Below are 14,098 nucleotides of genomic sequence, written 5' to 3'. Positions count from 1 at the left end.
GTGAAGTGAAGTGAATTATATTTATATAGCACTTTTCTCTAGTGACTCAAAGCGCTTTACATAGTGAAACCCAATATCTAAGTTACATTTAAACCAGTGTGGGTGGCACTGGGAGCAGGTGGGTAAAGTGTCTTGCCCAAGGACACAACGGCAGTGACTAGGATGGCTGAAGCGGGAATCGAACCTGCAACCCTCAAGTTGCTGGCACGGCCACTCTACCAACCGAGCTATGCCGTAAATACAAATCTTTACAGAAACTGTAAAAAAAAATCATTTTATTTCTTAATAACTAATTATTAACTTCTTTTAACTGCATTTTGGTTGGTTGTTTTTTGTATGCACACACTCAAGCGCCCTCTGCTGGTACATCGGCCATGCCAGGTTCCAGGATCGACTTCCGCCTCCACCATACTAGTCCCTGCCATTGTGCCCTTGAGCAAGACACGTTACCCACCTGCTCCCAGTGCCACCCAAAGTGGTTTAAATGTAGTTTAAAGGCCTACTGAAATGAGATTTTCTTATTTAAACGGGGATAGCAGGTCCAGTCTATGTGTCATACTTGATCATTTCGCGATATTGCCATATTTTTGCTGAAAGGATTTAGTAGGGAACATCCACGAGAAAGTTCTCAACTTTTGGTCGCTAACAAAAAAGCCTTGCCTTTACTGGAAGTAGCAGACGATGTGCGCGTGACGTCACGGGTTGTAGAGCTCCTCACATCCTCACATTGTTTATAATCATAGCCACCAGCAGCGAGAGCGATTCGGACCGAGGAAGCGACGATTTCCCCATTAATTTGAGCGAGGATGAAAGATTTGTGGATGAGGATAGTGAGAGTGAAGAACTAGAGAAAAAAAAAAAAAAAGGCGAGGGCAGTGGGAGCGATTCAGATGTTATTAGACACATTTACTAGGACAATTCTGGGAAATCCCTTATCTGCCTATTGTGTTACTAGTGTTTTTGTGAGATTATATAGTACCTGAAAGTTGGAGGGGTGTGGTGACCGCCAGCATCTCCGTGGGAGGAGGTAATAGTCCGCAGCAGCTGCAGGAAGACGCAGGCTCCGCTCATAACTACGGTAAGAGCCAACTTGTTACCACAATTTTCTCACCAAAACCTGCCGGTTGACATGTGGTCGGGATCCATGTTCGCTTGACCGCTCCGTTCCATAGTAAAGCTTCACCTTCGGGAATTTTAAACAAGGAACCACCGGCTGTGTTTGTGTGGCTAAAGGCTAAAAGCTTCCCACCTCCATCTTTCTACTTTGACTTCTCCATTATCAATTGAATAAAGATTCAGCAACACAAATGTCCAGAATACTGTGTAATTATGCGATTAAAGCAGACTACTTATAGCTTGCATCGGGCTGGAAAATAATGTCCGCTGCAACCCGAGACGTCAAATGGACGCGTCATCATACCGCGACGTTTTCAACAGGACACCTGGCGGGAAATTTAAAATTGGAATTTAGTAATCTAAAAAGGCCGTATTGGCATGTGTGGCAATGTTAATATTTCATCATTGATATATAAACTATCAGACTGCATGGTCGGTAGTAGTGGGTTTCAGTAGGACTTTAAATGTAGTTTGAAGATGTAGATCAAATTAAGGCCCGCGGGCCAGATCCGGCCCGTCAGCGTTAAGAATCCGGCCCCACGGCGGCTCCCCATCTTACAATAAGGCGACAACAAACTTTGTATGTCTGCAATGTGCTGCCATCTGGTGGCGCAAATCGGTATTGATAGTCATTGCATTGACCGTGAGCAATTGTGCAATGCATTGTTTTGTGGGTGCATAAAAGCAACATATAGGTGCCATTCAGACAGTTTTGCCACCCGTGGTCTGATTAATTAAAACAATTAAAATTGAAATTAAAAAAACACAAAAAGTTCATACATGTGTGATGTGTTACGAAACACACACCTGCACAGATCTGTAATAAATAACTACATCAAAATTAGACATATTATTACTGTTAAAGTTGGAAAGAGAAACTACATTTCCCCAATGTATGGATAGAAAATTAAAAGTATGACAAACAGTGGATGGTCTCCTTGTCGTTATAAAGAATCTTTAAGATGGTTTGCACTGCACTGCAAATTGTTTTCATGTTAACTTTTTGATTAAGTCAAATGTACAGTACAGGCCAAAAGTTTGGACACGCCTCAGTCAATGCATTTTCTTTATTTTGATGATTATTTACATTGTAGATTCTCACTGAAGGCATCAAAACTAGGAATGAACACATGTGGAGTTATGTGCTTAGCAATCAAAGGTGAATAACTGAAAACATGTTTCATATTCTAGTTTCTTCAAAATATCCACCCTTTGCTCTGGTTACTTTTTTGCACACTATTGGCATTCTCTCGATGAGTTTCAAGAAGTAGTCACCTGAAATATTTTTTTACTTCACAGGCGTGCTTGAAGCTCATCGAGAGAATGCCAAGAGTGTGCAGAGCAGGGGTGCCCATTACATCGATCGCGAGCTACCAGTCGACCGCGGGGGGTGTGTCAGTCGATCTCCAGCCGGGCTTTTAAAAAAAAATAGACCTAAAAATTAGTGATCATCAATATTCACCAAGACTTCACTTAAATGACATTCACGGTACCGGAGGGTCTTGTGAGATGACGCTGGCTGCTGCAAGATCATTATTATGAAAATATGACCGAGAGGAAGGCGAGAAACACTTTTTATTTCAACAGACTCTCGCGCCGTACCTTCCGTCAAAACTCTAAAGGCCGACTGCACATTTCCTATCTTCACAACAAAAGCCCTGCTTCATGCTGCCTGCGCTAACTAAATACAGAGTCTCGGAAAACTGGCGTGCACAAGCGATCCTTCAGAAAGCTGGCGTGCACATCACTTGTGCACGCCAGCTTTCCGAGACTCTTATTTTGTTAGCGCAGGCAGCATGAAGCAGGGCTTTTATTGTGAAGATAGGAAATGTGCAGTCGGCCTTTAGAGTTTTGACGGAAGGGACGGCGCGAAAGTCTGTTGAAATAAAAAGTGTTTCTCGCCTTCCTCTCCGTCATTTTTTCATAATAATGAACTGGCAGCAGCCAGCGTCATCTCACAAGACCCTCGGGTGCCGTGAATGTCAATCAAGCAAGCTACGGAATTTGCCGCCAATGTTTTTCTTGTAAAGTGTATGGAAGCTGGATGAATTAGATGCCAAAAACCAACCACTTTCATGTGGTATTGTACAGAAAGGACAACTTTTTTTCTCCTCCATTTGAAAACGTGGGCGTTATCATCATTACTGTCTGATTCCAATCAATGCAAGTCATCAGAATCAGGTAATACACCAACTTATATTCTTGTCTTCGTGAAAGAAAGACATCTATATGTGTTACACATGCTTGCATTATCATTAAACACATTTAACTTGTTTACAAAAATGTCTCTTTCATAAATAGATAAATATAAATGATATCTATAAATGAGGTAGATCCCCTCGAGTTGGTCAATTGAAAAGTAGCTCGCCTGCAGAAAAAGTGTGGGCACCCCTGGTGCAGAGCATCATGAATATAAGCTGCACCCATTCGACGGATAAAATGTTTCATATTAGCCGCACCGATATATATGTTGTGAAATGGTTTATATACACATTCTGTGAATGTTTAAATACATACCTCAATTGTTTCCAAACGGTGTCTGTAACACGGCAGTAAAATGGGTGATCAAAACAAAACAGAAGTCATCGTCATGGACCCACTAGCTGTGGAAGCTCGCTCTCCAATCAGCTAAACAGACTCAATAACTCCACAGTGACGTCTTGCTGTGTTTACTGAGGAATTTGCGAAACTGAAACAATACAAAAAAGAATGCCGTTGTGAGTTAATAATACTAACAAAGACCGTCGTAAACGTGTTAGCTCATGTTAACGCTGCTAGCGTCATTGCATTACAATAGCGCATACACATATGCATGAAAAGGCTCCGAAAAAAAAAACACACACAGTAAGTATAAACAGTTTTAGTTAAAAATGTTGGTCGGAGTGATAAATGAAAAATCCATACAAGTTGAACGCTATGGACAGCTCGAAGACTGAATGGCAATCTACGTTCGGTTTGAAAGCACTTAATGGAAGGACACTGCAACACCTACAGAGAGCTCAAAGTTTTTACTTGTTTTTTTTTCAAACATTTTTTTATTATGGCCCTTAGGGAAGAAAATACATAAATTAGCAGCACAGTCTTTAAGCCGCAGGGTCCAAAGTGTAGGAAAAAAGTAGCGGCTTATGGTTCAGAATTTACAGTACTTTCTTTTCTTTAAATCGTTTTAAAGCACCATCCTGTAACAAGGAAATACCCAATTCACTGATTGTCTCGTGAGTCGTTATTTTTACAAACCAACACCTGTAAAAGTATGAATTTGATTAATAATAATCTCAGGACATTTAATCGATCGCAACTGGACTGTTTTAGAAGAAGTTTCGCCTCTCTCGCTTCATCAGTTCATGCTCATAGACTTAAATTGGGGTTTGGGCCCCAACCGCTAGACTAGATCTGACCAATCTAAGATCAAGACTAGATCTCACCAATGTAGTCTATGAGCAGAAACTGATGAAACCTATTAGGATGAGAGACGAAACGTCTTCTAAAACAAACCAAACTGTCCAGTTGTGATTGAATGTCCTGAGATTACAATGACCTGGATGAATGAGAACATTGACAGACTTCCAAATAATAATAATTAGAGATGTCCGATGATATCGGCCTGGCGATATTATCGGCCGATAAATGCTTTAAAATGTAATTATAGCTATCGGTTTCAAAATTATCGATATTGGTTTTAAAAAAAGGAAAATGTATTACTTTTTTTAAAACGCCGCTGTGTACACGTACATACGTAGAACCGAGCGCCAATAAACCTTTGAGACACTGCAATTGCGTGCCGGCCCAGTCACATAATATCTACGGCTTTTCACACAAACACACACACAAGTGAATGCAAGGCAGACTTGGTCAACACTGAGGGTGATCCTATAAAAAACTTTAACACAGTTACAAATATGCGCCACAATGTGAACCCACACCAAACAAGAATGACAAACACATTTCGGGAGAACATCCGCACCGTAACACAACATAAACAAAACAGAACAAATACCCAGAACCCCTTGCAGCATTAACTCTTCCGGACGCTACAATATACACCCCCCATTACTGCCTACCCCCCACACCTCAACCCTGCCCCCGCCCACATCAACCCCCCCCATGCTCTCTCAGAGAAAGCATGTCCCAAATACCAAGCTGTTGTTTTGAGGCATGTTAAAAAAAAAATAAAAAAAATACACTTTGTGACTTCAATAATAAATATGGCAGTTCCATGTTGGCATTTTTTTTCCCATAACTTGAGTTGATTTATTTTGGAAAACCTTGTTACATCGTTCAATGCATCCAGCGGGTATCACAACAAAATGAGGCATAATAATATGTTAATTCCACGACTGTATATTTTGGTATCGGTAATTCAGAGTTGGACAATATCGGAATATTAGATATCGGCAAAAAAGCCATTACCGGACATCTCTAATAATAATAATCACAATTACCAACTTTAACTTAATTGTGGCGTTTGGTTTTACTTCTGCGCAACTCAAATGAAGCGCCATTTCAGGCAAGTATTTAGACAAACTTTATTGAAGAATCATTTATTTTAAAAAATATGTATCAAAAAGGCAAACACAATAAATGTCAACCAAACACTGTATGCATGTTCGGAATGAACTTAAACAACAACCCAACTGTGCATGCACTTTTTGTTCGAGTTTAGAGTCCAGTGTTAAGAACACCAATGTTGGCTGTCAGAAGGCAGTGGAGGATCATGGGTAATGTAGTCCCAGTATTGTGTACAAAAGCCAGCCTGAGTCAAACATAATCCAACCTGCAGATATCAAGCATCATAGATCTATTTCATAATTGTGCTCATTAGTCTGCACCAGACAAAAACCACAGTAGTAAAAATAACCCCCCCGGACCCCCCAAAAAATCATTTTGTTTTCGTCTTCATTTCCTACACACAAAAAAAAGTCAGTCAGTTATTCATAAATGGTCAAATATTTAACAATTCACTTGTGAATGTGCACCCACCTCTAACTTGTATTTTAGAATTTCAAATTCCAGATGTGCTTTCTTAATTTGCCAGTCCAAGTACACCATTTCTTTGTCGGTTTTTTCCATTTTCTTGAGCAGATGCATTTTGTACACCTCGTTTACTGGCATCTGTAAAGACAAAATTGAGAACGATGATTAAGTGAAATTCGACACAAGTAATCCCTTGCACATTTACTCATCTTCTTACGATTTCAATCTGTGATGAAGAGTTTGATGAACACTGCTCGTGTCCGGCTGTTCTCTGTAAAAAAAAAAAAAATGTATTCAATAAAAAACAATTTAAATAATTAACATTCTAATTAGAGATGTCCGATAATGGCTTTTTTGGCGATATCCGATATTGTCCAACTCTTAATTAGCGATTCCGATATCAACCGATACCGATATATACAGTCGTGGAATTAACACATTATTATGCCTAATTTTGTTGTGATGCCCCGGTGGATGCATTAAACAATCCAACAAGGTTTTCCAAAATAAATCAACTCAATTTATGGAAAAAAATGCCAGTATGGCACTGCCATATTTACTATTCAAGTCACAAAGTACATTATTTATTTTAACATGCCTCAAAACAGCAGCTTGGAATTTGGGACATGGTCTCCCTGAGAGAGCATTAAGAGGTTGAAGTGGGCGTAACGTCCCGGAAGAGTTAGTGCTGCAAGGGGTTCTGGGTATTTGTTCAGTTGTGTTTATGTTGTGTTACGGTGCGGATGTTCTCCCGAAACGTGTTTGTCATTCTTGTTTGGTGTGGGTTCACAGTGCGACGCATATTTGTTACAGTGTTAAAGTAGTTTATAGGGCCACCCTCAGTGTGACCTGTATGGCTGTTTACCAAGTATGCCTTGCATTCACACGTGTGTGTGACATGCCGCAGATATAATGTGATTGGGCCGGCACGCAAAGGCAGTGCCTATAAGGTTTATTGGCGGTCTGTCCTTCTCCTTACGTCCGTGTACACCAGGGGTGCCCACACTTTTTCTGCAGGCGAGCTATTTTTCAATTGACCAACTCGAGGGGATCTACCTCATTTATATATATCATTTATATTTATTTATTTATGAAAGATACATTTTTGTAAACAAGTTAAATGTGTTTAATGATAATACAAGCATGTGTAACACATATAGATGTCTTTCTTTCACGAGGACAAGAATATAAGTTGGTGTATTACCTGATTCTGATGACTTGCATTGATTGGAATCAGACAGTAATGATGATAACGCCCACATTTTCAAATGGAGGAGGAAAAAAGTTGTCCTTTCTGTACAATACCACATGAAAGTGGTTGGTTTTTGGCATCTAATTCATCCAGCTTCCATACACTTTACAAGAAAAAAATTGGCGGCAAATTCCGTAGCTTGCTTAATTGACATTCACGGCACCCGAGGGTCTTGTGAGATGACGCTGGCTGCTGCCAGTTCATTATTATGAAAAAATGACAGAGAGGAAGACGAGAAACACTTTTTATTTCAACAGACTTTCGCGCCGTCCCTTCCGTCAAAACTCTAAAGGCCGACTGCACATTTCCTATCTTCACAATAAAAGCCCTGCTTCATGCTGCCTGCGCTAACAAAATAAGAGTCTCGGAAAGCTGGCGTGCACAAGTTATGTGCACGCCAGCTTTCTGAGGGATCGCTTGTGCACGCCAGTTTTCCGAGACTCTGTATTTAGTTAGCGCAGGCAGCATGAAGCAGGGCTTTTATTGTGAAGATAGGAAATGTGCAGTCGGCCTTTAGAGTTTTGACGGAAGGTACGGCGCGAGAGTCTGTTGAAATAAAAAGTGTTTCTCGCCTTCCTCTCGGTCATATTCAATAATAATGATCTTGCAGCAGCCAGCGTCATCTCACAAGACCCTCCGGTACCGTGAATGTCATTTAAGTGACGTCTTGGTGAAGATTGATGATCACTAATTTTTAGGTCTATTTTTTTTAAAAGCCTGGCTCGAGATCGACTGACACACCCCCCGCGGTTGACTGGTAGCTCGCGATCGACGTAATGGGCACCCCTGGTGTACACAGTGGCATTTTAAAAAGTCATAAATTTTACTTTTTGAAACCAATACCGATCATTTCTGATATTACATTTGAAAGCATTTATCGGCCGATAATATCGCCAGTCCAATATTATCGGACGTCTCTAATTCTAATGCTTCAATGTGGGGAGTTTCCAATATGTAGGATTATTGTTGTTTTAAAATGTTACCTCGGCGGGCCTTTCTGGATCCCTCCCCAATGCAGTAAACACTGTGTCTTTATCATCCTCCTCCTGTGGAAATCAAGATCATGTAGTAGTATTGTTTAATAGTCGAGGTCATTTGAAGTAGTGAGTATATGCAAGGAGTTTTGTCGAAACCTTGGGCTCTACAAGGCAAAGTGCACTATCAGAATCTGTTGGCACATAAGAAAATAGGTATGAAATGTGTGAAAGGGGAATTCTAATATCTGAAAAGGAAGAATAAAATAGGACATTTACATTTTATGAAGGTATGCGTGTCTTGAGGGGAGAGTGACTCTGATGAAGTCCCCCCTGGTGTTCCATTCATCGCATGCTCGCCAATGTTCTCACGGAGGGCCAGCTCATCTGCTTCGGATACTGCAAATAAGTAAATGTTTCACATTTCACGCAACTGTTCTGACTAAAAGCTCAGAAGAACCTCCAAGCAAGACAATATCATTAGCTACAATGCAGTTTTTTCACGGGCCACTAAAAAAACGTAACCTGACTCTCGCCACATCCTTGTAGGTCGCCGAGCTCCACACAAGGATCTGGGACTTCTAAATACAGTGCGGCAAAAAAGTATTTAGTCATCCACCGATTGTGCAAGTTCTCCCACTTAAAATGATGACAGAGGTCTCCAAAAACGACGAGTTGAGTTTATACCAAAAAGTTCTATTTTGGTTTCATCTGACCACATGACATTCTCCCAATCCTCTGCTGTATCATCCATGTATCCATTTTGGTATAAACTCAACTCGTTGTGTTTGGAGGAAGAAGAATATTGAGTTGCATCCCAAGAACACCATACTTACTGTGAAGCATGGGGGTGGAAACATCATGCTTTGGGGTTGTTTTTCTGCTAAGGTGACTGGCCTCAAGACACCCGTGGACACACCCCTCCGACTATCAAGTACTATTAAACTCACTAAAACACTAGCAACACAATAGAAAGATAAGGGATTTCCCAGAACTATCCTAGTAAATGTGTCTAAAAACATCTGAATCAGTCCCAATGCAATCCCTTTTTTTTAACTTGATTTTTTATTTTATTTTTTTTCTAGTCCTTCCCTATCAATATCCTCAGCCACAAATCTTTCATCCTCACTCAAATTATTGGGGAAATTGTCGTTTTCTCGGTCTGAGTAGCTCTTTTTGTTGGAGGCTCCCATTATAAACAATGTGAGGATGTGAGGAGCCCTCACACGGGTGATGTCATCGTCTACGACTTCAGGTAAAGGCAGGGCCTTTTTATTAGCGACCAAAAGTTGCAAACTTTATCGTGGATGTTCTCTACTAAATCCTTTCAGCAAAAATATGGCAATATCGCGAAATTATTAAGTATGACACATAGAATGGACCTGCTATCCCTGTTTAAATAAGAAAATCACAATTCAGTAGGCCTTTAAAATAGGCCATTCATTGAAGGTGCGCCTTATAATCCGGTGCGCCTTATAGTGCGGAAAATACGGTACCCCTTAATCCAGTGGTAGGGAACCTATGGCTCTCTAGCCAGATGTGTCTCTTTTGATGACTGCATCTGGCTCTCAGTTAAATCTTAGCTGACATCGCTTAACACGATAATTAATAATTCCGCTGGTATACACAGTGTTAAAAATCAGGTTCAAAATATAAAACATTCTCATGCATTTTAATCCATCCATCCGTTTTATACCACACCTGTTCAAGAAGTCCCATTAATGGTAAGAAGTAGGGGTGTGGGAAAAAATCAATTCGAATACAAATCGAATCGATTCTCATTTCTAAAAAAATCGATTTTTTTGTTGTTATCTTTTTTTTTTTTATCAATCCACCAAACCACTACACAGCAATACCATAACAATTCAATCCAATTCCAAAACCAAACCTGACCCAGCAACACTCAGAACTGCAATAAACAGAGCAATTGAGAGAAGACACAAACACGACACAGAACAAACCAAAAGTAGTGAAACAAAAATTAATATTATCAACAACAGTATCAATATTTGTTATAATTTCAGCATAGCAGTGATTAAAAAACCCTCATTGACATTATCATTAGACATTTATAAAAATAATAAAAAAGAACAATAGTGTCACAGTGGCTTACACTTGCATCGCATCTCATAAGCTTGACAACACACTGTGTCCAATGTTTTCACAAAGATAAAATAAGTCATATTTTTGGTTCGTTTAATAGTTAAAACAATTGTACATTATTGCAATCAGCTGATAAAATATTGTCCTTTATAATTATAAAAGCTTTTTTTTTTTTAAATCTATTACTCTGCTAGCATGTCAGCAGACTGGGGTAGATCCTGCTGAAATCCTATGTATTGAATGAATACAAAATCCTTTTGAATCGTGAATCGAATCGAAAAAAATCGATATATTATCGAATCGTGACCCCAAGAATCGATATTGAATAGAATCGTGGGACACACAAAGATTCACAGCCCTAATAAGAAGTATTTTATTTGTTATTGGTTGGCTTCAGAATAACAATGTTATTTATTAAAAATAATAAGAGACGTATTATACTCTAAAAATGTTTGTCTTACTTAAAAATGCACGCAATTAGTTGTAGTCAGTGTTAAAAAATATTATATGGCTATCACGAAAATACATTTTAAAATATATGGCTTTCATGGCTCTGTCACGCCAAATTTCTTCCCCCCTACAAAAACCTTTCCCCCCCCCCATTTACTTCCGGGGTCATGATTATTACAGACGTTTTGTTAACGCTATATTATAAAAATATAAGGCTATATTATAAAAATACAGACGTTTCGTTAACGCTATATTATAAAAAAAAATTTAAAAACTGTTTACAAAAACATAACTTTTATGGACAGAATTTCTAGGCGCAGTCAAGGCGTTGAGGGGTTCCGGTTTGGTGACCGCAGGATTAGGTCTCTGCTTTTTGCAGATGATGTGGTCCTGATGGCTTCATCTGACCGGGATCTTCAGCTCTCGCTGGATCGGTTCGCAGCCGAGTGTGAAGCGACCGGAATGAGAATCAGCACCTCCAAGTCAGAGTCCATGGTTCTCGCCCGGAAAAGGGTGGAATGCCATCTCCGGGTTGGGGAGGAGACCCTGCCCCAAGTGGAGGAGTTCAAGTACCTAGGAGTCTTGTTCACGAGTGAGGGAAGAGTGGATCGTGAGATCGACAGGTGGATCGGTGCGGCGTCTTCAGTAATGCGGACGTTGTACCGATCCGTTGTGGTGAAGAAGGAGCTGAGCCGGAAGGCAAAGCTCTCAATTTACCGGTCAATCTACGTTCCCATCCTCACCTATGGTCATGAGCTTTGGGTCATGACCGAAAGGATAAGATCACGGGTACAAGCGGCCGAAATGAGTTTCCTCCGCCGTGTGGCGGGGCTCTCCCTTAGAGATAGGGTGAGAAGCTCTGTCATCCGGGAGGAAATCAAAGTAAAGCCGCTGCTCCTTCACATCGAGAGGAGCCAGATGAGGTGGTTCGGGCATCTGGTCAGGATGCCACCCGAACGCCTCCCTCGGGAGGTGTTTAGGGCACGTCCAACCGGTAGGAGGCCCAGGACATGTTGGGAAGACTATGTCTCCCGGCTGGCCTGGGAACGCCTCGGGATCCCCCCGGAAGAGCTAGACGAAGTGGCTGGGGAGAGGGAAGTCTGGGTTTCCCTGCTTAGGCTGTTGCCCCCGCGACCCGACCTCGGATAAGCGGAAGATGATGGATGGATGGATTTACAAAAACAAGCTATGGGATGACGCATTTACTTCCGGGGTCACGTTTCCTCTTATGTCATCACATAGCTTGCGTTTGTAAATTGTTTTTTAAATGTTTTTATAATATACCGTTAACAAAACGTCTGTATTTTTATAATATAGCGCTATATTTTTATAATATAGCGTTTACAAAACGTCTGTATTAATCATGACCCCGGAAGTAGATGGGGGGGTAGGGTTGTAGGGAGAAGAAATTTGGCGTGACAGCTCTCTCAGCCAAAAAGGTTCCCGACCCCTGCCCTAATCGGAGCAAAGCATTTTTAAAATCTCACGTACCCCTCAGCATACCTTCAAGAACCCCCAATTAAGAACCACTGGCATAGTGTATGCTTGCTTATGACGTCACCCCCGGAAGTGCCTCCGGGTCACGTGGTAACAACACACTCTTAGCAGTTTGGCTAACTTGCTAATGCTAACGCTGAGCTACACATTCCTTTTAACGTACAGTGGACATTATTATTATTTATATTAATAAAACTTACAAAAGTCCATGCAGGTCTGACTCGGTCCAGGGTCTTGGCTCGTCTTATAATTGTTAAAAGCTTTCCCGGCGAGCTGACACGTCTTCCTGGTCCCCAAGACGGAGTTGAGTTGTTTGAAGAATAACATTTTCCCTCCCGCACTGCGTTGTCTGCAAAGACCCTTCTTGTGGTCCCTGTAGTCCTTCTTCAGCTTCTTCAGCTTGTTGTTGATCTGGTCAAAAGTCCGCACGAAGCCGGCTTCCGCCATCTCCTCGCGGATCCTCTCCAAAACAGGCCGCGTTCTCGTCGCCGTTTCTAGTTCGCTCTGCACCTCTGCCGACGTCCAAATGTACAGCAGATAGTGAGTTTCCTCGGCCGTCCATATTTTAGAGTGGCTCTCCATGTGTGCGACAATAAATCCAGCAACGTCGAGGTGTGAGGAACCTGTGCAGGTAACCTACTTAGTGCTTTGATGTTAGCCCCGCCCACACCTGAGTAAAGAGTTCTGCAATTGGAGCCAGGAAAGAACCGGTTCTTGTTTGCCACTCCTGTGTGTAAATCCATCCTCTCATTTCACTAGTGTCTTTTTTTTTTTTTGTACAATAAGATTTGACACCATCCATCTTCTTCCGCTTATCCGAGGTCGGGTCACGGGGGCAGCAGCCTAAGCAGGGAAGCCCAGACTTCCCTCACCCCACCCACTTCATCTAGCTCAGGGGTCACCAACCTTTTTGAAACCAAGAGATACTTCTTGGGTACTGATTAATGCGAAGGGGCTACCGGTTTGATACACACTTAAATAAATGACCAGAAATAGCCAATTTGCTCAATTTACTGTTAATAAATAAATCTATATATATATCAATCAATCAATGTTTACTTATATAGCCCTAAATCACTAGTGTCTCAAAGGGCTGCACAAACCACTACGACATCCTCGGTAGGCCCACATAAGGGCAAGGAAAACTCACACCCAGTGGGACGTCGGTGACAATGATGACTATGAGAACCTTGGAGAGGAGGAAAGCAATGGATGTCGAGCGGGTCTAACATGATACTGTGAAAGTTCAATCCATAATGGATCCAACACAGTCGCGAGAGTCCAGTCCAAAGCGGATCCAACACAGCAGCGAGAGTCCCGTTCACAGCGGAGCCAGCAGGAAACCATCCCAAGCGGAGGCGGATCAGCAGCGCAGAGATGTCCCCAGCCGATACACAGGCAAGCAGTACATGGCCACCGGATCGGATCGGACCCCCTCCACAAGGGAGAGTGGGACATAGAAGATATATTTGAAAAAATTGGTATTTCTGTCTGTCATTCCGTCGTATATTTTTTTTACTTTACGGAAGTTTTTTTTGTAGGGAATAAATGATGAAAAAAAACACTTAATTGAACGGTTTAAAAGAGGAGAAAACAGGACAAAAATGAATATTAAATTTTGAAACATAGTTTAGGTTTAATTTCAACCGAAAAAAATGAAGAGAAAAACTAGCTAATTGGAATCTTTTGGAAAAAATTAAAAAAATTAATTTATGGAACGTCATTAGTAATT

The 14,098-nt window shown here is 41.2% G+C and overlaps 1 protein-coding gene across 5 annotated transcripts; it reads right to left on the bottom strand.

The window, feature by feature from the left end:
* Positions 1-839: 839 nt before the first annotated feature.
* On the bottom strand, positions 840-13,059 carry LOC133538720 (uncharacterized). 5 transcript variants are annotated; one of them, XR_009803091.1, is made up of 8 exons: positions 12,567-13,059; positions 8,596-8,715; positions 8,476-8,510; positions 8,326-8,388; positions 6,308-6,361; positions 6,097-6,228; positions 3,634-3,805; positions 840-1,442 (listed from the first exon to the last, which is right to left on the bottom strand). XR_009803091.1 is itself a non-coding variant. In XM_061880441.1 (7 exons), the coding sequence occupies exons 1-7, from the start codon at positions 12,946-12,948 to the stop codon at positions 3,755-3,757; spliced, it is 837 nt and encodes a 278-aa protein (XP_061736425.1). In that variant the 5' UTR covers positions 12,949-13,059; the 3' UTR covers positions 3,076-3,754. The 5 variants fall into 5 exon arrangements, 2 of the variants coding, with proteins under 2 accessions (XP_061736425.1, XP_061736427.1); XR_009803090.1 differs by lacking the exon at positions 840-1,442 and adding an exon at positions 2,169-2,531; XR_009803092.1 differs by lacking the exon at positions 840-1,442 and adding an exon at positions 2,169-2,232.
* Positions 13,060-14,098: the final 1,039 nt, after the last annotated feature.

Source organism: Nerophis ophidion, linkage group LG20 (assembly GCF_033978795.1).
Source record: "Nerophis ophidion isolate RoL-2023_Sa linkage group LG20, RoL_Noph_v1.0, whole genome shotgun sequence".
NCBI classification, from domain to species: Eukaryota; Metazoa; Chordata; class Actinopteri; order Syngnathiformes; family Syngnathidae; genus Nerophis; species Nerophis ophidion.
Note: the sequence above shows the minus strand (reverse complement) of the source record. Positions and strands in the feature narration are given on the sequence as shown.